Source organism: Sceloporus occidentalis, unplaced genomic scaffold (genome assembly GCF_023333645.1).
Source record: "Sceloporus occidentalis isolate IW3139 unplaced genomic scaffold, rSceOcc1.0.p SCAF_50, whole genome shotgun sequence".
In the NCBI taxonomy this organism is placed as follows: Eukaryota; Metazoa; Chordata; class Lepidosauria; order Squamata; family Phrynosomatidae; genus Sceloporus; species Sceloporus occidentalis.
The window spans coordinates 5,452,192-5,475,753 of NW_028317030.1; the positions used below are offsets into that span (position 1 = coordinate 5,452,192).

General features: G+C 45.0%; 2 protein-coding genes across 6 annotated transcripts; both read right to left on the bottom strand.

Moving 5' to 3' along the window:
• Positions 1 to 4,443: 4,443 nt before the first annotated feature.
• Positions 4,444 to 8,224, bottom strand: LOC149288731 (inhibitor of growth protein 4-like). Of its 5 annotated transcripts, none has more exons than XM_089491499.1 (8): positions 8,188 to 8,224; positions 6,787 to 6,858; positions 6,499 to 6,665; positions 5,779 to 5,884; positions 5,081 to 5,189; positions 4,835 to 4,979; positions 4,606 to 4,667; positions 4,444 to 4,483 (listed from the first exon to the last, which is right to left on the bottom strand). In XM_089491499.1, exons 1-8 carry the CDS (start codon positions 8,222 to 8,224, stop codon positions 4,444 to 4,446), a joined length of 738 nt encoding a protein of 245 aa, XP_089347625.1. The 5 variants fall into 5 exon arrangements, with proteins under 5 accessions (XP_089347625.1, XP_089347623.1, XP_089347621.1 ...); XM_089491497.1 differs by having other exon boundaries at positions 5,081 to 5,180; positions 5,770 to 5,884; XM_089491495.1 differs by having other exon boundaries at positions 5,770 to 5,884.
• Positions 8,225 to 11,477: 3,253 nt separating this feature from the next.
• On the bottom strand, positions 11,478 to 16,654 carry LOC149288732 (zinc finger protein 384-like). Its single transcript, XM_089491502.1, has 8 exons — positions 16,592 to 16,654; positions 15,771 to 16,008; positions 15,254 to 15,554; positions 13,888 to 14,112; positions 12,506 to 12,688; positions 12,175 to 12,253; positions 11,812 to 11,970; positions 11,478 to 11,705 (listed from the first exon to the last, which is right to left on the bottom strand). The coding sequence occupies exons 1-8, from the start codon at positions 16,652 to 16,654 to the stop codon at positions 11,478 to 11,480; spliced, it is 1,476 nt and encodes a 491-aa protein (XP_089347628.1).
• Between the last annotated feature and the right edge of the window lie 6,908 nt (positions 16,655 to 23,562).

Below are 23,562 nucleotides of genomic sequence, written 5' to 3' on the forward strand. Positions count from 1 at the left end.
AATTTATAAATATGGTGTCTTGGTACCCCAAGCTAATTAAAAACCCACACAGTATATTTAACACAATAATTATGTGATTACAAATTACAATAAAATGGTCTAATCAGGTAACGCGAGTTACAGAAAACCTTGCAGAGGGCCCTGGTTGGAGTCCCAGCTTCAAAAGACCAATTTATCTTTACCTTTTGGCACCATATGCCTATACAGTCAAATTAACCCCTCTCATGCTGAAGTTGGCCATACTATCTCTACCAGGTAGCAAGTCCATGTATGCATTACACCAGTTGGTGTGGCCCCTCCCCCAAATAAGAGACACAGTAGGAGGAGACTCACATGCCTCTACCTTGCGTATTAGGTGGGATCCTCCCCTTGGCATAACAGACCATCGACCTTGCCGTGTGTACTCCTTTTTATGCTGTATGGCAAAATCATTTCTGGAGAACTAGGCTCCATTGGAGAAGTTTCCTATTTGTCCCAGCCACCCTGTGTAACCAGTGTAGGGGGTTGTGATCAGTAATCACAGTAAACTGGTGCCCATGTAGGTACGGTTGTAGTTTTTGCAAGGCCCAAACGATAAGACACTCCTTTTCTACAGTGGCATAGGCCAGTTCCCCGAGTATTTCTAATGTGGGATCTGTCTGTTGGGCCTGCTGGAATTCGGGGCTCTGTGCCTCAGTGTCAACAAAGTACTCTGCAATAGATTCCTGCCCCTGAGCTGCTGGAGGGGAGGGTCCCCTGGTCTCACCATCAGCGTGCTCCCCTGCCCCTTATTCTTGGAAGACTGCTGCCAGGTTACCATAGCTATGGTTGAAACCTCTGTCACTCCACCTGTTCCACTCCAAGGAGGCATACATACAGGACCCTGGGAACCAACTAATCCTGGCTCAGAAAAACACACTCACTCACCCTCTGCCCTTCTTCATAGTCGGGTGGTCCTCTCACACTTTCAGAAAGCACCTCAGACATCTCTGGTTCTGGCACAGATTCACTCTGCCCTCCCTGTGACGCAAAACCTCCACCTCAGACACCCCTGGTTCTGGCACAGACGGACATGCACAACCTTTCTGCCCACTCTCCCCATGAGACGGCCCTGGTACATTGTTACACACTGCCCTGGTAGAGCCCCTAGTAGACCTGGATAAATCACGAGTATCCTCCCCCCGCATATATTTTGGTACCAGCCTACCCAAATCAGTACCCAGTAACACATTAGTTACCCGATACCCCCACATCTCTTACATCCTTCCCTGCGCCCCAATCCAAAAATACTCATGCCATTGGTATGACGTACTCCCCCAATTCCTCTCACTGTTAAGGAATAAAGTCCCTACCATCTCTAGCAGGTAGCAAGTCCATGTATGCATTACACCAGTTGGTGTGACACTAATATGCGAAAACAATCCCTTACTTACCGCGTGTTGAGGAGTTCGGCCCGCGTAAGCCTGAGTGAACGAGACCCGGTGCTGTAACTACGCCTCACGAAGATAAACCAAAAATATCTCGATGGTACCAGGGAAGCGGCAAACCCTGAGGTCAAATTCAGTCTCCCCGCCAAAAATAGACCAATCACGCCGCAGCAAGCCTCATACGTAACTGCAATATCAACCAATCGCTGAAATGGTAGACGCGATGTGGATTTGACAAATCAGAAGCCCGTATACGGCAGCCAATAAAACCTAGAAGAGACGAAGAAGCCAAAGAGATTCCAGAATAGTCGAGGAGGCGAAACAACAACAGGAAGTGAAGCGAACAGCCAATAGTAGACAAGCGATGAGGGGGTAAAGTTCAGCCAATGGAAGAGCGCGGCAATGGAACCACCAGAGCGTTAAACACTAAAGCTTGAGAACGCTTTTTTAACGGCATTTTATTATATATTGAGGTTTTGGAGCTCAAGGGCCATTTGATACAGGCTTAATATTTAGAAATATATGAGACTCCAAGAGGGAGAGAATATTAAATAATGCGGAGGGTGCGTAAAATTTCTGCTACCCTTTTATTTTTGAAGCTGATGCTGAATGTGCCATTCCGTCCGTTGCAATGGTTTTTGCCTACAATTATGGCTGCCAGTAAACCTAACTAGGTCAGAAAAGATGACACACAGAATGTAGTATGAATCGGGTATTAAGTCATCACTTAAGGCCTTTCCGTACAGGCATGGCAAAGGCCCTTCGTGAACAATTGCGAGGCGACACGAGGATTCAGGCTGCAGGGGTTGCTCAGGACCCCTGTAGTTACGCATCCAGCCCCCCTAACCTTATGTACGTTTTGACTGAAACACCAGATCCATGTTTGTGGGAATGCGACTGGGACCTTTTACTCCCCCCCTTTTTAAACTACTTTTTTATTAATGTTAAACATTTCCGGTTGGGTCACTGCCAGCGGAGTATCTCCCCGTCCACTCGCTTGTTGGAGCTGCCAACCCTCATGCCTCTAAATAGTATTAGCTGGGCGTACGCTGGCCTCTTGCTTTGTGTACATGTTGGTCACTTTAGCAGCACCCCAGAATGTGTATGATTTTAGGGTTATGCGCCCCTTTCTGTATATATATATATTTATTTTTTTGTAACGTACAATTAGTTAACATTATGCCGTTGCACTAGTAGGTTCAGTAGAGACAATCACAACATGAAACAAAAACTCTCAGGCGTACGCAAGATCCTTTTTATTTATTCCATTCCTAAAATGCATCAGTTAAATCCAAATAGTTGCCGAAGATTTCCAGGCCAAGATATAATGTAATAATCACACTGCGAGGACACCAACTCCTAAAGATCTGAGCCAGGGGGCGGAGGTAACCGTACAAACATTGTCTTCTTGCTTTCCCTTTTTATCCAGGTAGATAGTAACAGGAAACATTTTCAGGCCACCTCCACCTCCCATTGTCAATTGAAGGAAAGTATCTACTCCTTGCGCATGGACGATAAAGTAACGTAATGCAGTTTTAACCGTGTCAAGGAGAAAGCGCAATAAATATACAGTTATTCCGATGATGCAATAAGTTAGAAATCTACCTTCCATTCTGCCTCAGGGCTGTAACACATCAAGCAATTCATGTCCTTAAGAGTCTTCAACAATCCCACCGCAATACGGCGGCTTCACTGGCTTGTTGATATAACGAATGCCATGGGCAAAGCAGTGCTAGATACACCTACGTGTTTCCTTGAGAAAGAATAGTGTTTCATTTTTTTTTTGTTCTCATTAAAAACTTTCAGACTTCAAATTCTGAACACAATAAGAACTCAAGTTCTGTAAACAATTAGAACATAAATATCAATATGGCAGAACTGTCCTGCGAAATGTAACAGAAACGGATGGTCTGATAGCACCTAAAAGTCACAGCGACCGTTTAATCTGTGTGACGGGGGCTTCTCTGGAAAGCTAGAGGTCCGTCGGGGGACCTGGGGCACCATGATGACAGGGGCAGAATGGATGGGCTGACGGGGTTTTATCTGAAATTAAATTCTATGTTTCTAATTACACCCATTAGCCGCATACACAAGACGGACGCTAGACAACCCCCCAGAGTACACCATGCCCACCCACTGTAGGCTTTTCTACCTGCTTCTTGTATTCCCCAACGCATTTAGGATCTCAGCCTCCTTTAGTCGCCCCCAAGCAATGCCTCTTCGCTACGGTCTCACGTGCAAACCATCCACGGGTTTCTCTTGGAATGCAGAAAAGGGCAGAATTCCATCGGTTTTCCTTATCCTGTAACCTCCTTCTGTTCTGTAAACATATCTTTACAAATCGATGAATAAAAAGCATCGGAAGACAGTGTGTTCAGCACCAAAACGTGGAGGAAGATAAAGGATTACCGGTGGAAAGGCTGTAAAGCGTGACCGTATTGTATATGAACGCCTAGGGGCTAATGTAGTGAAACTGAGATGGTCGCCGAGCACACGACCTTAAGCGGCAGACATTTTTATGTCGGGGTCTTTGAAAAAGATACGGCGGAGGCAACAGCTTTCTTTTTCCCGATGGGGAAGCTGTGTGAGGTCTAATGTCATCTTGGGGGGGGGGGGGCAAGTCTGTAAATATAAGAAGGGCACAGAGGGCTAAATTGAGGTGAAGGTTGGAGACCAGGTCCTGGGTCCAGGCGTCACATGTAGTGTTTAATACTGGGATTTAGAAGAATAGAAGTCTTCACAAAAGATGGGTGGTCGGCGGCAGAGATGAAGTTGCTGAGCGAGGAGAAGCTATCGGGGAACATGGTCATCGGGTATACAATGAAGGGACACGATAAGAGTCATAGCAGAGGAGAGAGTATCCCACACACAGCGATAGAACAGCACCAATCCATGGGAAAAGCCAGAGAGGGGCTTAATACTGTCTGCAAACCATGCAGGTAAGTCTGAATAACCCCCTTCCCAGAAAAGGGGGGGCATGGGTACACCCCCCACACACACTGCTCTCCCCTCGGAGGTCACGACATCATGATTAATCTCATTTCTTCTTCCGCTCTTGGGAACATCGGGGGCAAAACCTGAGTGAGCGAAAGAGGGCGAAAAATCAGGAGGGGAGAGGGCCAGTCGAGCAGCAAAGGAGGGTAGGGGTGCAGAAGGAATGAGGTGCGGGAGTACACCGGAGGGGGCAGTTTATACTCACCATTTCCCACGAGGTTTAGTGGCGAGTCCGACACAAGCAAAATGAAACCATTCAATAGAGCACTGTGGGGGAGGGGGATAGAGAGATACTTCGTTATAACCACGCCGCTGTCGTATAAAGACTAAAGAAGCAAGAGGAATTGCTTCCCATTCATCAGCGTATCAGGGTCATACGTGTAGCGGATATCACAACGCATGGGGAAAAAAAAAACAGGTATGTTCTAACTCACGTCTGGATTATCGCAGCCAATCATCTCTCCGTAGGAGACCTGGTGGCACAGACAGTACGTAGGCTCGTTTGGGTCCACGGGCATGTCCAGGACATCAGACGGGGTCACTTTCCCAAAATTTGCCACTGGGGTCCCATACTCTGCCCTGATAGAAGAGATACAGATGTCATTTTGCCAAATCCTCAGTTTCCGTACACAAACGCCATAATACGATTCCGGGAATCTCTTCTTCCGCCCCACACTCACGTCTGCACGAGTTTAATTTTCTTCTGGTTGTTCTTCGATGCTTCGTCATCGGAGTTCTTCACCTTTGACCTGACTTTCGCTGCCTTTTTCTCCTTCTGACCTCTGCCCTCTGCAGGGAGGATAATCAAAGATTTATTCCAGGGTTGGGGCAGGAACAAAAGGGGTAAGGGACCAGATCTGGGGGGCAAGAAAAAAAAGCATTGATAATTTGCTGGGGGGTTATGTACAAAACGTGGCACTAGTTCCCATTTTTATTTTTGCCTCTGGAATGATCTGAATTACAAAAGAATAAAAAGCAGCAAAATTGTGACTTTTATTCCTTATAGTGCAACTACTGTCCACATTACAAATAATTTCCAGGACAGGGAAGCACAGATCACCGCTATAAAGTGATCTAAAATCATTCAGATTCTAGGGTTTTTTTTAATACATAGTTTGCAAGAGAATTATTAATGTTAAAAGACACATTTCTCTTTTGGCACAGCTGGCACAAGACAGGCATTTTTATACATAACCCCCAAAATCTATTCATTTTTACTACTAGATTACATCGTCCACTACAGTGTTAAGCCGTCCAGTCTTCATGCAGGGATTTGCCCAGCGGTAAGCTGGCTATGAAGGAGAATGCTATAGTGAGAAGATGTAGGGGGGCATAGGCCACACACGATGCGCTGGGCTTGCGGGCTCACTCTTTTTGCCTTTGCTAGAGCAGCTGTCGTAGTCGCTGGATTCAATGTGTTTCTCTTTCAGATCGGCTTCGAAGCGAGCGAGGTCCGTGTCCAGCCTCCGAATATGTTTGTCCACCTGATGGGTTGATGAAGAAGAATAGGCCGTGAAAACCGTTTTGTACATAAATCAGACGTGATAGAGAAGATGTGGCTCCAGTGGGTAACCATCCCTTACCGGGAAATTCTCTACCGAAGCCTCGTGGAGCGTGAATTTACATCAGACGCTGGATGCGCATCGTGGCCCAAAAGTGTTCACAAAGGACTGGTCCAACCTAGACAGGGCCAGTTAAGGTCGGACCATCCCTCTGTAAACAATTCTGGACCGGCCTAGGAAGGCAGGAAGGCAGTGTGGTCATATAACACAAGATAGGTATTTATGTTGGAATGAGAATGTAGGTATAAGTGTGTTTCTGTGTGTTAGCGTGGATGCGTGCGTGCTTGTGCGTTAGCGTGGATGAATATGCGTTTGAGACCGAGTGTTAGCGTGTGTGTGTGTAAGCATGCCTTTGTGTAAGTGAGTGTACTTGTGCATGCCAGTTTGTATGTGGGGGGGGGGCTGATGGGCTTTACTTGCCCCCTGGGCCAGCAGGTGCCAGTCATCCCTTGCTCGTGGGATTAACCAACAGAAAGTGGCACTGTAAATCCGCATGTTATTCAGTTCAGCTGGGATTTTCTGCGCATGTTTCTCACCATCTCGTACGTCTGCATCGCCAGCTGCACTTTGTCGTCTCCGTACTCCTTGCATTTTCCGTAGGCTTCTTGGACTTGTCTCAGGAGCTGCAGCTTTTCGTCTGAGCTCAGAGTGCGAGCGCTGCTCATGTACTGGCAAGAAAGGCGGTCTATATGGCACTTCAAGTCTGTACGAAGAAAGCAAAAAGGTCATGGGGGTCTGAAGGCGCATGCGTCTCCCCAAGTCTACATACATCACCCCCGCACACGCAAATCCTCACACGCCAGCTTCCAGTGAGGTTAACCCACCCTCTGTTCTCTGGTCAAGGTCTCTCATCAGCTGGAAGTTTCTCTGAAGTTCAAAGGGCAAATTCTCTATACCTGCCAAGCAAGTGAAAAAAAAATATGCTATTAAATGCATATTAAGGTAACCACAGTGCTGGACATTTACAACAGCAGCTGACCCTGTACGCTGCATAGTTAAATCAACAAGAAACTTAAAAGCATTGAATTATGCATTATACATGGCCAGTCAGACCTTCTTGCTGATGAAACTTGCCATTGCATTCCCTCCATAATTATTAGTCAGAGAGTCCTGCTGGGTGATTAAGACTGAGCCATTCCATTGTTTCCCACAGGCAATATAATAAGGAGTCCGGGGGGGGGGGGGTAGTAGATTGGGGCTCAGATAACAGAGCGAGAAATCATACAAATGGCTGATATGCAGCTGCCTGAAAACATATTATGGGGCAAAAACTGATTTAAAAAAAGAAATAAAGGCAATATTTTTGAAAATTGATGTTTAATCTGATATGAGGAATATAAATGGTTGGATGGAGTCCCTTCTTTAAATTTGTATATTTAAATAAATTTCAAATATCTCAGTTCAAGACCACTGCCAGGCAAACGTAATAATTTAAACCCCCATTGATGCCGAGGGGAAGGAGGGTTTTTAGAAGCGCACCCAGCGGGCTAAAAGGATTATCCACCAGAATACAAACTGGGGGAAAGGGCAGAAGCGCCGGGTAATACCCACAGCCTTATTATTTACTCCCCTACCCCACTACAAGTGGGTGGGGAAAGCAGTGTGGATCCCTTATTACCACGAGCCTTTTAACCCTTCACGTATAGTCCATTGGGGGACTTCTATAAACACATTTCCATTAAATTACAAGTTAGCAAGGGGTTAAGTTACTAAATATACCAGAAATCTGCCTTTCGTAATATAGCTAGGAGGCAAAACATATGATTGCACTCCCTGTGGGTTATATAGAGTAGTGGATGGGGGGGGGGGGGGTTATATACAGAGATACACACGGAAGGCTCTCGGTGACGTGAAGTAGTAGCAGCCAATAGATAGCTCTCGAACTGCTCTGAAACTACAACTCCCATGATGCTCAGTTGTTTTATGGCTACCTGATGATCGATGAGGCATCACAGGAGCAGAGTTAGCTATGGCCTCCCAAAAGCACCGAGGGCGAGACAGCCCTGTGTGTCCTGAAGAGATATCCGGACTGTCACAGGTGCTATACAGGGAGACAGACACTGCGGTGTGCGTTATATAGAGGGAGGGGGAGATGGTTCTGTGTCTGTGCCACACAGTAAGCCGGCAAATAAGCCATGACCTGTATATAAAACACGGCTATGGCTGCCTATTACGGACTGGTGTAAAGAAGCGGCCGTCTGTAACAACACAGAGATTTCACTCACTGTCCAAATAATGCTCCAGATACATGCCAGCCGCCATCTTGAACGCCTAAATATTAACTTCCGGTCCATGACAGGGACCTGCATTCCCGCTCTACAGCTCTATGGTTTCTTTGTTTTCGTCGCCATGATTGTTGGGGCGGAAGGAGGCGTTTTCCCCGCCTCCTTGGGCCCTCTAGTGGACGATATGTAAAACTCCAGCCGCAGACCTTGTTTACACAGCCGTAAAGTGAGACTGCCTGCGCCATGGCTTGGGATGGTGCAGGAGAGGGTCCAGAGTCTGGGCTTGGGAGGGGCAATTACACTCAACACTAACTGTGCAAAGAAATAATACACGCACATGTACACATACTTACATACTTTGGCACTTGCACTAGTATCACAACAAGACCTTAAACACTAACACACCCAGACACATACACACCCATTCACACACACACTCAGACAGACACAGGCAACTCACTTACACTGCCTTCAATGCGGCAGAGCCCCTGCGGGGTCAAGAGATGCAAAGTCACGTGACCCCGCCTGCCATACGCAAAATAGCAGATTCACTAACCCAGGAGATTGCAAGAAAGCATTTCAACGTCTTGGGAGAAGGGAGAGTCGGGTCTGAACTCCCTCACTTCACTAATCATTGTGAAGGGCCAATGCTAGCAGTGTCTCCACTGCGAAGGACGGAGCTGGCCCTGTATAATGTATAATTCAATATACGAGGAGGCTGAATAAATCCTGCTTATTTAACTACCCATTATAAACAGCCAGCCAAGATCTCCCACCAGCAGAAGCTCCCTTCGGCCCTTCATCATGTAGAGCGAAGCAAAAGGGCTGAAACACAACTTTCTCGCCAGTGAATAAACTAGCGCGAAAAAAAGTTCTGCATAAGCGGCTGAGCTGGCCCTGAACAATGGATTGTTAACACGGCAGGGATTGGATTCTTTAATAATTGCCTTGCGCAGCACACCCCAAGGACTGTAAACCTGCTGGATCAGGGCCCTCCTCACCTGTTGTTGTAATTAAAATTATGTTATATACTCCTTGTTACACACGGTCTACCTTTTGTACAGCGCTACGGAATACGATGGCGCTATATATATATATATAAAACTATAATAAAATAAACATTAGGGTAAACCATCCATCCTACGCTCACAGCGCCATAAGACCGCGTGCGATCGCTCTGCGTGGTCAATGCGTATTTGCTCTGTAACAAACAGTCCAGCTCCGACGCGGCTGAATGCGTATCTGTGACATCCCGAAGGGTCTCTTCCAGTGTGCGGGTCTCGGAGAGAGTGCTGGAGACACGCAAAGCTTCATATCACCCACGCGTTTCTTCGTGAGACCCAACCGGTGTAGACAAAAGCAGTTTTTGCCGCATAAAACGCAGCTGAAGAGTTTAAAGCAACCAACGATAACCTTCACAGCGGCAGCTGACCCGATCCAATGCATCTCTCTCGCTCTCTCTCTACATCGATGGCAGCTGGCCGCCCCGCAGGTTGGATGCACGGGCCTGGGGATCGGTTTGGGCGTCCATTGTCTTTCCACTCACCTACACGCAAAAAAAGAAAAAGCCCGGACCCAGCGAGCACGTCCTGCAAGGAACTCTATTTGGTCCAGCGGACCGCAGCGTTCAAGAAACTCGCCGGAGACGCACGCCGAGGTCGGCTCCAACATTCAGGAACTCTTTGGGTCTCATCATCAACATAGATGTATCATGAGAAACATTACGCCTACACGTACGTAAAAGGCAATCATTCAGGTCTCACAAGTGTTTGTTGAACAGTACAACATCTACACAGAATCCGACACACTGTATACAGAGGTTTATTTCTATGCAATGTATTCGAAATCGGGACGGGGGGGGCTATTAGATGACATTAAGAAACATCACCTCCAGTACGCCATCAGTTTAGGGGAGAATCCGGTTTCTGTTATAAACAATGGATATATATATAATTTTTTTTTTCTTCTTAAATTCAACATTTTAAAATATGGTAGAAAATGTTATTTCCATTTTTGTTGGAAGGATGGAACAGGCATTCGGCAAGCAGGGCAGAAACGAGTCCCGAAGCAAGAGAAATGTGAGAAAGGCCGGGGGCCATAGCCGCTCGGGCTATTAGGGAACACGTAAAAGAATTGGGCAAAAGCCATACAGGTTACGCGGTTTATGCAAAACACGGCAAGGGAACACGGGGAACGAAGAACACATGAGGCTGAGTAGTGTCATGCTTCAGACTCCGCAGGTGGTGGAAAGTCTTAACAGATGGGAGAAAGAGTTTTGAATGAGAGGCCAGGTGATGAGCATCGGTTATAGGAAAAGACTGATGGGGTTAGAGACCAGCTTTTAGTGGGGAGGGGGGAGAGAAGGAGAAATATATAAAACAGAAACTTGGCTAAGAGGCTGGAGGAGGCTCACACCGAGCTTCCACCATCTAGGATATAAAAACAATAATAAATCAGATCCCCCCCCCATATGCAACCCTCCCTTTGGAATAAAACAATACCACTAATTAGGCTACAGTGGATATATACACTTTGTTCCGTATATATTTATACATAGTTCTATCCAGGGCGCGGGCTCCGTGGCCCCTGCCTGGCTCATCAGCAAGACTAGCTAATATAAGGTTTAATGCAGAGCGTCACTCCGATAGCCATGATCTGAGAGCAGCGGCGTCCGTTCGTAAAAAGCACCCTCCCGGTAGTCTTTGCAGTGTGCTTCACTGGGGGGAGGCAGAGCAGGAACAAAATAAGGATAAAATAATACATAATAACAGTTAATAACCCCCCTCCCCTCAATACCTATGTAACTCAGGGTATAAAATGAAAAGTTTCGAAAAAGCTTAAATGTTCTCCTCCCGCCCAACGGGTCCAACGTGGACATCCGCGCCCCACACTGTGCTGTGGACTAAAGCCTCTTCATTTCACTCTCTGAGCCAAGTCACCCCTAGGCGTCCAATGGAGTTTGGTTCCCACTCAATGGATTCTTCAAGAGACCTCTGTCCCAAGGTTTCAGGCTGGGATGCGCAACTTTCGGGGTCTGTCCTCAGACGCCCCAGCTGATCACTGCTACAGTTTATTTTTTATATGTGAAGGCTGTCACAGTGTGGTCTACTTTCTCAGCCATGCTGCGGGACACCCAGATACTCAACATTTCAATGGCAGAGTTCATATACTGTTCTTTCTTCCCACCCCCCACGATGAGGCTGGCCCAGAATTCCCTTCTCTACCCTTCCCCAAATGGATCTGGTCCATCATTTCCACGTCGCCTCAATATTCTGTCCCGTGGAATAGAACTAGGAGTTGGAGAGATGATCCACTTGGATGGCGCTGGTGGAAACGGTCAGACACAAGTCCTTGTGATGGTCAGTCTTGAAGGGATTCATGTCGAAGGAACACTGCGGGCCTTCCGAAGCTTGCGACACCGGGGTAAAATGGCCCTGCGAGGTCAAGACTTGCGAAGGTGGCTGGGGCTGAGTGTCCGGAGCATTGTGCTTCCTCATATGCTTCATCAGATAGGTCTCCTGAAAAACGAGATTGGAAGCGTGAGAACAGGCTGGGAAGGAAGGAAGAAGAAAGACATCATAAAAGCAGAAGCCGGAAAGACTGCATGAACAGGTGGGTACGCACCGAAGTGTACGCACGGCTGCAGATGGAACACGTATACACTTTTGCATGCTTGACCGTGTGCGTAGACAAGTGGACTTCCAAAGAAGACGAGTCCGTGTACGCTCGGTGACAGTTGTGGCACTTGAATGGTTTGTCTTTGTTGTGCTGTCTTCTGTGAGACTGAAGGACAAAGTTGCACATATTTACACAAACTGGCAGAAACACAAACATAAAGGGACAATTCTAAATACAAGAATAAGGAATATTTTCAGGGAATGGCTATTTAAGGTGGTTGCCTAATAGTGCTAGGGTTCAGCGGGGGAGTCGCCTAGGGGCGTAACATGCAAGAGCTTCTGGCGGAGTAAGAATGTCACATGTCCGCACCTGTAGATTAGATAGCTGGGTGAATGCCTTATCGCAGCCAGGATGCACGCATTTATATGGCCTGTCTCCAGTGTGAATCCTGAGTGAGAAAAGAAAAAAAAAAAACAGAAAACGGGTTATTTTTCCAAGACAAATACCGATTTTAGGGGCAAAAGGGAAATGGGCATGGGAGGGTGGGGTAGATAATGGGGTGAAATGAGCAGACAGGGCAGCTTCCCTCCCTTGACCCAGTTTCCATTCAGACACGTGTGCATGCAGCAGGAGTGGGGTGAGGGGAGAGGGCACATGCTGGTCTCGGGGCTCCCCCAGCTCTCTCCTCCTGCCCTCTTACCGTGTGTGCTGCTGGAGGTGAGAGAGCTGGCGGAAGGCCTTCTGACAGTAGCTGCAGTTGTACGGCTTGGCCCCCGAGTGGATGCGCACGTGCTGGGCCAGGTAGGAGCCGTTGGCGAAGGTTTTGGAGCAGTGCGGACACTTGAGGGGCTTGGATACAACATTAGGCACCTTCGTGTGGATCCTGCCAGAACGACACAGGGGTTGGGACTTATAGGGAGAGAATCATATAGGCTTGTCGCATGACCGCTAGAAATGACACCTGTTTTCAAGCAGGTGAAGGATTAAACTGTATGCCTGTATGAGACTGTGACACTTAGCAGGTACTGCAAAGGTTTATAACAACACGCTGCAGGCGGGATGGAGAATTACATTTGGAGTACATAAGGAGAGAAAATAATACACACAGGTACGGGGAGGGATGCAATATCCCGTATGTATCCGGTAAGGGTAGCTAAACTAGTTGAGTAAAGGCAAGTGACAACAGTGTTCAGCAGGACAGACTATATGGGGGGGGGGGCAAGTTTATGCGAACGTAAGGGGGGAGAGGACACGTGACACAGTGTCTGAATGGAAACGCTCCCTCCCCCCTTTTTTTAAACAGCTGCTTAAGGGGAGACATGAGAGAACTGCAGGGGCCATAGGTGTGAATCCAACCATACGGAGGAAAGAGTACAGGAACCCCCTGTGCCTCTGACACACCGGCTACAAATAAAACACATCACATGCTTATATCACGTTTATCACATACAACCCCCCTGCCAAAGGCAGCTTGCAGGATAGGTCTAGCTTGATGGCCGTGGAGACACTGGACACAAGTCAGTGAAACTCTAATTCTACAAGGTTAATAAAGAGTGTTTTTTAGACAGCTTGGGTCTCTTCTTTAGGTGAGCCTCTATAACAACAAGCGTCCACGAAAACTTCCACTCTAATTCTACTCAATGAAGGTTATCGCCTCGATGCTACTTGTTTTCTGTTGCCAGAGGTCGCATCGTCACAGCTCAGGGTGACTTTAAATGGATCCGCTTGCCGGATATTCTACGGCAAACCTCCGCTGGAAAGATGTCCTGATCGTGAACTAACATAACTTAAACGTCTATGGTGACAAATTTCCCTTTTACAAACCCGTCCGTATGGGATTATGAATGGTTTCAATGCCCCAAGAATCACCTTTCATAAACCGCTCCCAAGGTACTCCCTACGCACCTATGGCAGCTCCAACTACCGGATCCCCTCCATCCCTTCACAAAATAAAATAACAGGTCTCTAACTAGAGAGAAATCCCCAGCTCGATATATCTAGTCCCTCCGGTGCAAATCGCTTCGGGTACACAGCTTTTAATAAAGGACTTGCACTACGATGGCATCGCAGGCCGTCTCTTACCGTGTGTGCTGCTGGAGGTGAGACAGCTGGCGGAAGGCTTTCTGACAGTAGCTGCAGGTGTACGGTTTGGCCCCCGAGTGGATGCGCACGTGCTGGGCCAAGTAGGAACTGTTGGCGAAGGTTTTGGAGCAGTGCGGGCACTTGTGCGGCTTGGCCTCCGTATGAGACTTGGAGTGAATCTGCATCTCAGACTTGGAGAAGAAGGTGAGCGAGCACATGCGGCACCTAAAAACACAGAAGCGGGAATATGATCAGCTTTTGCACGCATGTCCCGCTGGCGGAGGATGTACATACATGTATTTTATGTGCGTTACAAGCAAAGCTTTCATATGAATCTAAACATGAAGGGCTGAAAATGTTTAACACAAGGACAGGAGATCGCCCAAGCAATGACTAAAAAAGCTTTCTCCATATCCAATAACCGTCATTTACTAGCAATGGACACAGCAAAGCTTTTACATTTATTTTTGGTGAGAATCAGAAGCTGCAGCTTTATTTCAAATATTAACCATATACCCGTCTGAAATCAGGATGATAAATGTCATCTACCAATCTCAGACAGATAGCGACATACAGCTAAGGAATATACTGTATACACATTACACAGGGTGCTGGGAGAAACGTATAGACTCAATATAGCTTAAAGGAGAGAAGGGAGGGGGAAATGTGATAAACATTAAAGTACACAAATTTAACAAAGCAAAGGAGGGATATTTCTTAGGAAGAGAAATGTTAGAACAAGAAGCCATAATCTAAATCTAGAGGAAAAGAGTAATGTAATGCAAGAAAATTTTACTCTACTGAGAGGGTGGTAGATAAGTGGAACAGCCTCCCAGCAAGAGTGGTAGAGGCTAATACAGTGAGGGAATTTTAAACATGCATGGGATAGGCATATGTTCACCCTGGCGAGGCCAGAGACTGGTTAAGGTCTAAGTCTTCTATGTTTCTATAGGTATGTCTCATAAGCTGGGTTTACAAAAATCTATACATTACTTGCTTCTTAGTAACATATGCATTAATGTTTAAAAACAACAGCCCAAGCAAGAGATACATAAAACAAACCAGTGTTCAAAACAGAGCTGCAAACCATGCTGTAGGTAAAGCAGCCACCCCGTGGCACCGGACATATTTCCCTATACACTATACAATAATTAAATTCACATTATTCTAAACAGTTAGTGCCCACGTGACGTCAGAATACTGCATACTAAAAGGACACGTCATGTACATTATAGGCCTGTGCCAAGCCAAAAGATTTTTATTACATCATTTTATTAACAAAGCTAGAAGGAGTTAAGTGTTAATTAGTTTATACAAATCAGCAAAGATATTAAACGTCAAACCTTACTTGAAATCCCCCAGATACCTGTAAGTCTTCCCATCCTTGTGATGATCATCGTCATCTTCATTAGAAAGGTCATAAGGATCATTGAGATGAGGGAGAGAGGGTTCCGGAAGCCGCTTCTTCTTTCGCCCTCTTTTCGGACCCCCTTGTCCCCCCATCTCTGAGAGCTTGGCTTTTGTGAGCTCCGAAACCACCTGCAGAGTCTGCGAGCCAGGAAGAGTGGACACAATCATGGTGGAGGGTGCAGAGATGGGGAACGTCTGACCCGAAGAGGATGGCGTGGTGACCAGAGAGCCTGACGGAGACGTGATCACCAGACCTGCTGCGAGATACAGGAAAGAAAGAATGAATTAGGACAAAAAACAAATCTGACAAGCACCCCAGTATAGAGATATAGAGATAGTATAGAGATATAGAGTACAGGCCACGAGGGCATCGACAGCTGGGGTATGTGGGGCGAAAAGACACCAAATATGGGACAGGTGGCATACCACAATACTAACGGATACATTTAGTTTTTAGAGTTTGCCTCACTTACTGGCTGTCATAAGGCCGGTGGTCGGTACGGGAAGCACAGTGATGTTCTGGGTGACGGACGCTTGGCTATGGGGAATCCCGTGAAGTTCCATTTTACTATCTCCATCCATGCTGATTCCAGCAGACAGAGACACCGAGGTGGGCACCGTCAGTAGGGCCGGATAATGGGAGCCCAGGTTGCAGCCTTTGTCCTGAATCAACTGCTCCTTCACCTTGTTCAGGAACATGGAGTTGTCAATCTGGTGGTAAGGATTTTGGAGTTATGGCTGAAGAGACCGGCATTAATCAGTAAGGAGGACTTGCTTCTCCATCCTCAATAAATGACCATGCTTTTTGTGCAATCTTTCTGGTGGTTCTTAATGCTACTCTTAGCCTTCTGCTACTGATGGGGTGAAAATAAAAACTACAGGTATAAAAGTAACACACAGGTGATTTCACAATCACATTAATACCTGTAGTATCTCAGTGTGTAAGACGTGTTTCTATGGCAGATCCACTTAAGGCTGTGGTACAAAGCTTAGCTTTTTAGTAATCGTTTCAATGTTTATACTGGATCTGCTGGATTATTGAAATATTCCACACAGTGTATTATATGAACTAATTAATTTATGGAAATAGAAAGACAGGGGTTCTAAACTTGCATGCATTCAGTATACGTTATTATAAAAAAAATAAAGGTTTAGAACCTGAAATTGAGAACACTTTCCACGACGAAGAAATCTTCAGTAGGGTTTAAAAAAAAAAAAAAAGGAACAAGACTCCCTCGTGCAGGAAGTTCCACAGATCAGCAATACAGAAAAGGGTTGCCGGAAACAGACTTACCTGTCCGGAGACCGTGGGGACCGCAGGCCAGAAGTACGAGGAGTTGAAATGGGATTCCTCCATGGCTCCTGAGCAAGAAAGCAAACAGTCGAAGGTGTTAAAGCACAAAGCGATGTGTAATGGAGTGACGGATCAGAAAACGTAGAAAGATCCCCGTGCCACATGTCTCACACCCGACACTCGCAGATGATTCAATTTATACCCCTTGGGATACGATGCTGCTAGATCTGAACATACCCTGCGTTAGTAATTTGGGTCTCTTTGAATCTATCATTTCTAATGGGTGAAGGAGGTCTAACGTGGACTCAAATCACACAAATCTAAGTCAGAAATGAAGAGAAATCTACATATTGTTCAGAAATCCCAATGACTGGTGGGGATGTACATAATAATTCTGCTACTGAATATACTGATTCAATTATTTATATTTATATTTTTTATTAATATTTTTTCTTTTATTTATTTTTGTAACTATCCCAAGTGTTTTGTAAACAACACAGCTGTACTTTATAGTAGACATTGGGTCAAAAATAATTTAACCATACACATGCTGGAAGCCTAGTCACACAGTGTAGGGGTCTAACATGTCATCCACCCAAATACACTATTTTTCATCAGAGATGTGAGTGTTAATGCCCCGGCATGAGATGTAATCCATTAACGGGAGAAAGCATTAATACCCTGCCTCTGTAAGTGTTTATTAAAGAGTTGGTCACTTACCCAACTGCGCCCCCTTTTCTTCCAACACTTAACTTACTTGGGGGGGGGGGGTTTCAGCACTCACGGGGTTACGATCTGTCTGTCAATTCATGGATGAGGTTTATCTCCACGATCTGTGACAAAGATGCGCAGACATAAGTACTACAGCGAATAAATGAAATAACCCGCCAGTCACAGAGTGCCCACCTCACACGTTATCTCACGTTCCAGGAGTAAATGAGAAGGCTCTCATTACAGCTCTGAATCCGATGCGCTAGTGCCTTTATTATCAGTGTAAGAAACACGTGGATATAGCTGTATTATAAATGGCAATCTACAAAATAACCCAAACTTGCGCCTGGAACGCGGTTCTGTGTGAAGTACCCAGGGAGGCAGTGATATTTTCAGAGCTCAAAAATATAGCGGCAACACACAATATCCTCAGTAGCATGGAGCAGAAGAGATCGGACGCATTCTGCAATGGTTTAGGCAGCGACAAACTGTTTGGGGAAACGCTGGTCAACACTTATTGACCCTAAGCTGTCACTTTACATCCAACGTCAAACTTAAGGAGTGAAAGGTGGATAACGTTTGACTTTAGACAATGAACATTCAAGGGACAGTCTATGTCTTCAACGTGTTATGAGCTCACGGAGCATTTTACTATAAATTACTTTTCATGGGGATGTCAGGGACGATAAACTGTCCCTTTAAATCACACAGGGTTGATCTTGTGTTCTCGTGTGCATCCACTTTAACTTCTTTTGGTTTTGTGTTTTTTTTGGTGGCTACATTCTGTCACCACACAGTGTTTGAGACTTAAAAGTGCATTTCTAATTCATAACAAATGTATGTATTTAACGGTTACATTAATAAGGAGAATTAATATAACCTTACGGGTCAAAGAAGGAAGAGTCCCCAAAGACAAGATGGAGGTTCCTCTTACTGGGCTAACGGAAAAATAAAACCAGCCACAAACTTGTAGGACCTCAGAGGTCCCTTCTTTAATGTGAACAGACCTTTGTGGTCCCACAAGCTTATATAGAAAACACCTGAACCTGGGTTTGGATGGAAAGGAGGAATTTATACACAGAAAAATAAAAAAACATGATAAAAATGGAGGGGACTCTCTTCTTTCAGGTCAATCAGTTTCATGAACTATGAATAAGGTGTGAAGTCATCATTATAAGTTAAGGGAAAAAATTATTTATGGTTAATTTCAGTTTGGCAAACATACTGAAATTAATAATAAAAGTGAACTTGCATGAAGGTACCAAGTAATAAAGGTGCTGCGGCCCCAGCGATGAGCAGAAGGAACCTGATCCCCAAAGACTGCAATAAAACCCTCGGCTACATCAAGGAGGACCCCCAAGAGCCAGAGCTCCCCGACTCCCGGAGCGTTAAACGTCTGCTACAGATAGAAGGTATCTTCCAATCAAACTATTCTATATGTCACAAAAATACGGGAGAACCAGATATTGTATCTCATGCCCAACGTGACCGTTTATTACACATCGCACACAAAGCCTAAAACGGACTGCACTAAACTAACACCAGAGCTGCTTAAAAACTTTACTTTTGTATTATTCCACGTCACGGTTTAAGCTGCTTTTACCCTGAATAACGTATGAATTAGCTGCTTATTCATAATTTCCATTAAAATGTTGCGTTCCTTAACTATTTCATCAGTACGGATCCCGGAAAGGTTACGTGGCCAGATGTATAAGATCCCGATGAATGCGTTTGTATTGCTATGTATGCAATCGGTGGCATCGGTGACAAAGCGTGTCAAAATCAGTGCTTCGAAACCTTTGCCTGATTTCACATCGTACAAAAATAATTCCCGGTATTCCGTACAACTTCTGTGTTGACATTGCAGGTTTCCAGCCAAAGGCAGCACTCCGGGGCGTTCATGTGTTATCACGGGGGGGGGGGGGGACAATCCTAAATTGCAAGGACCTCATACATGGCATCAAGCGTACTGAATATTTCCCCCACCCAGGGCAAACAGGATGAACTTGTATGCCAAAGGGCATTTCTTTTAACACTATCATTCTCTGTCCCTTCTCTCATCATGTGAGGAATAGACGGTCGGTCTGCATCTGGGGAGAACATCATCTGGGCCGGCAAAGGCCTCTTACTCTAGGAATAGTATGCTTCTGCCTTCTTAGCGGTAACGCTCTTCCCTCTACCAAGTGTACTTTACAAGGGCTCATAAGCAGTGGTCTAGCTAGCGGCTAGATTTAGATAAATACCACAGCAGTGGCGGAAGGAGAGGTATAGCGCAAAACCACAGGTCGGCAAGGGAGACAAGAAAATGCAGCTTCTCCAACTTCTGCTTATGCTAAGAACCGGGACATTTTAACAATGCGATTCTCTGCCAATACCCATAGAATTAATATCTGGGGCCCGAAATAGAAGTGATGCCCCCCAAAGATTTCTCCTGGAACTTTTAGCAGAGGCAAGGATTAAAAAATAAAAATAAAAATGTAAAAGTCAAGAGCTTTTTGCTCTTATGGGGCAAGAACTGGGAGGAACGTAATAATTGATTTTGACAGTATTGATTAAACACAGTTATTTATATACTGCCAACAATTTATGCAGCTTTATTAAAAATACATTTATATGAGAAAAATTAAATATGTTTTTACGGACAGATATAGATCTAAGGGTTGAGGTCTCATCTCTGAGTTATTACATATTATATATATATATATATATATACACACACCACTATATACCCCTACTGCCCCCTGGGTGGGCCTATTTTAGTAAAAGCAGCTGATATGAAGTAAATACAGGGTGATTTCTGCATGTACATAAACATAGCAAGCGGTTGAGAAAACGTTACATTATATAAAAATGTTAAATAAAAACGTTTCCTAAAGTAGACAACACGTTACAGAATGTTTAGGTACAGTGTTGCGGAATACAATGGTAATAAACATAACATTAATGATATTAAAGGAGCTCTGATGACTATCCATCTTTCTACAATGATCTCAAAAGTTGATGAATAAACTTTGCGAGTCATCGATGACATCACAGGTTACGATACATTCCTCAGTATAAATAGGTAGGATTCAGAGCTGCAATTCACTGTGTGCAGAGATAAATAATACCAGAATAATTCCATATAATGTAAAGATGAACTATTTCTACAATATTCACACCAATTATGATGGGGGGAGGAGGTAAAGCTAATGAGAGCGTGTATATATAATATACACATATATATTGCTGCAGTTTATGGGTTTATACCTCACACAAATCAGCGATATGTAATATGGATAATGTATATGTATAGCATTAATATTTATGAACATATAGGTTACTTTGTACAAAGATATCCTATGCATAATGTAAACCGGGTTCAGGGGAGATCGCGGTTACAGAGAGTTTATGGGTATAAAGCCCCAATATATAGAATGTAAAACAGGCGAGGGAAATATTTGTCGTCTTCTTCTCTACCAGGAAAACACATACACCCGCTCAAACTCAAAACAACAGTGTAATTTAGGGTGCACTCACCTCACGCGTTATTACCTCGCTCCCTCACAGACTCCGGTTCCCCCAGCTCTTCGCGCCGCTTCCGCTTCCGGTCCCCGCGGGGGAAGCGCGCTCACATCTCGCTCGCACTCGATACTTCCGTTCGCGCGTCACCGCGCGAGCCACGGCCTTCTCGACGCCATTTTAACTAATGGCAGTGATTAACCACCCCGGGCGTTATAATCTGCTGGCCGGTGTGGCCTTAAACGTTCCTAGCATCATGCAAAGCCAGTACGGGAGTCGGGAAACGGTGACGATCCCGGATTAGCCCTGTAACACAGCAAGCTGCCAACTTCCAACATGGCGGACACTCCCTCATGCGTATTGATGTTTTCTGTGTGTCCTCACCTGCACGCAAGCCACGCCCAGTCATTCCTAGATGAGAGCGGGTTTTTTTATCCGCCATTTTTTTTTTTACAGCAAATTATCTTTATTGACAAAGTAAAACAAACAGTTTATTGTAAAGTGATGGATTATGAGTGCAGTCAATGCATCTAGTGGGAAGTGCTATCAAGTACCTCAATACTGGGTAGAAACACCCCAATAAAGGGAAAACCATCCAGATAAAGGAAAAACCTTTGTTCCCTTATTTTAGCAACACACAATTTAATAATCAATGTTACTCTATAGAGATTAATTGAAATTCCACCAAACTACGTGTTTTGTTGAAAAATGTCATAGTTTAGAAAAGTGACACCAAAAATAGATTTGTAAATAAAAAACATGCAAAATCACTCCAAAATATTTGGCGCATCATTCGGATGAATATTTTACTGGTAATACCTCATTTACAATAAGCACCACTACAAAAAAAGACATACTGGAAATAGAAAGAGTTCAGAGAAAGGCTACACAAAGGATTAAACGGAAAAAATTCAGCTACGAAGAAAGGCTGCGCAAAATAGGATTGGTTTCTCTGGAGAAAAGACGTTTTCACAGGGATTTGATAAACCTTTTAACATACACTAAATGGACAAAAGTATTGGGACACCTGACCATTACACCAACAGGGACTTTGATGACATCACATTCTAAATACATTAATATGATGTCGGTCCCCCCTTTGCAGTTATAACGGCTTCCGCTCTTCTGGGAAGGATTTCCATAAGATTTTGGGGAGTTTCTGTGGGAAATTTCGCCCGTTCATCCAGTAGAGCGTTTGTGAGGTCAGGCGCTGATGTTGGACGAGACGCCCGGCTTGCAATCTCCATTCCGGTTCATCCCAAAGGTGTTCGATGGGGTTGAGGTCAGGGCTCTGTGCGGTCGGTCAAGTTCTTCCACCCCAAACTCATCCAGCCATGTCTTTATTGAGCTTGCTTTGTGCGCCGGGGCCACAGTCACGCTGGAACAGAAAAGGGTCTTCCCCAAATTGATTTTTTTTTCTCTTTTGAGATGATATAAATGTCTCAGTGGGGTTTTAACTTCTGGATGAACTAATACGGGTTGGTGGAATGGTTGAACTTGGTGGACTTTATGTCATTTCTCAACCAAATGACGTAACTATGTAACCACAATTCTAAATGGCAGCATTGTATCCGCACGTTGAAGGCATGCAGTTCTTTTTATACATATATGTCGCAATTGTGATTTTTAGGCATTTTGCCCATCATGTTTCCTTTACACATTAACACAGAAAAAAAAAGTTGGTATCTTTTTTATTAAAACCCAGAAACAGTTTTTTTTTTCCTTATTAAAAGGATTATATTGTGCATCAGATTTACTACAAAGACGAATCTTAAGAATTTTTCAGCTATTTTATCTGTGTTGATACAGTGACATAGAACTACTTCGGATGTTAACCAATTCTCCGACTGATAATATTGGAGGCTCGCTCCGCAATGTCCCTCCAATGTGGAGTCTGCAATAGTTTCTTACATAGGGCCCTTGGACTCCTTGAGCTTTTATCCGTTGAACAGACAGATAGGCAGGTCTGAGGGTAACACCAGCAGTCAAATATTAACTTTACACGGGATTTTTACAGTGTCGTAGATACCCAGAACCAGGGTTGGACTGGGGGTGATGAGGCAGCCCTGGCACTTTAAGGCCGTAACTGCAGCCGACGACTGGATGAGAGAAGACGCTCGTCAGGTGTTTATGCTCACGCTGCGTGCGAACGGTTAGCTGGCTTCTGATCTGACGCTGGAGTACGGAGCGATGTCACATCTGCCTTGTTGTTGTCCATAACTTATACAAAGATACATAGAATTTGCTGGCAGATCAGATTCATTCGGCCCCCGTCTAGTCGCCCGTTTCGCCTGCTGTAAAGACTCAAACCTTAATCATTCGTCGATCTCGTCTTAGATTCAGGAGCCGTATGCTTATGCCATGCATGTTTAATCCCCTCCCTGTATTACCCTCTACCACTTCTGATGGGAGACTGATCCACTTATCTAACCCCCTCTCAGTAAAGTAAAACTTCCTGGCATTACCTCCAATATTACATAGAACAAGGGACTGAACTCAAACATAACAAATATATGAGTTGCACAATAATTTTGTAAAGCAGATCAATAGGTGTTGTCGGGTGCCGAGCCGCTGACCATGAACTTAATGCGGAAAGAGCCGAGTAGGCCCTCGAAACACTCAAGAGAATGAAGACTTGGAGCTCTGGAGTATTATCAGACCAGCTCCACTCTTAGTGATTTTTACTTACAGCATAGTATAGTTCCTACTATTTGTATAAGGGAGGGGGGTGTTGCATTTTATTAAAGTTTTAAAAATGT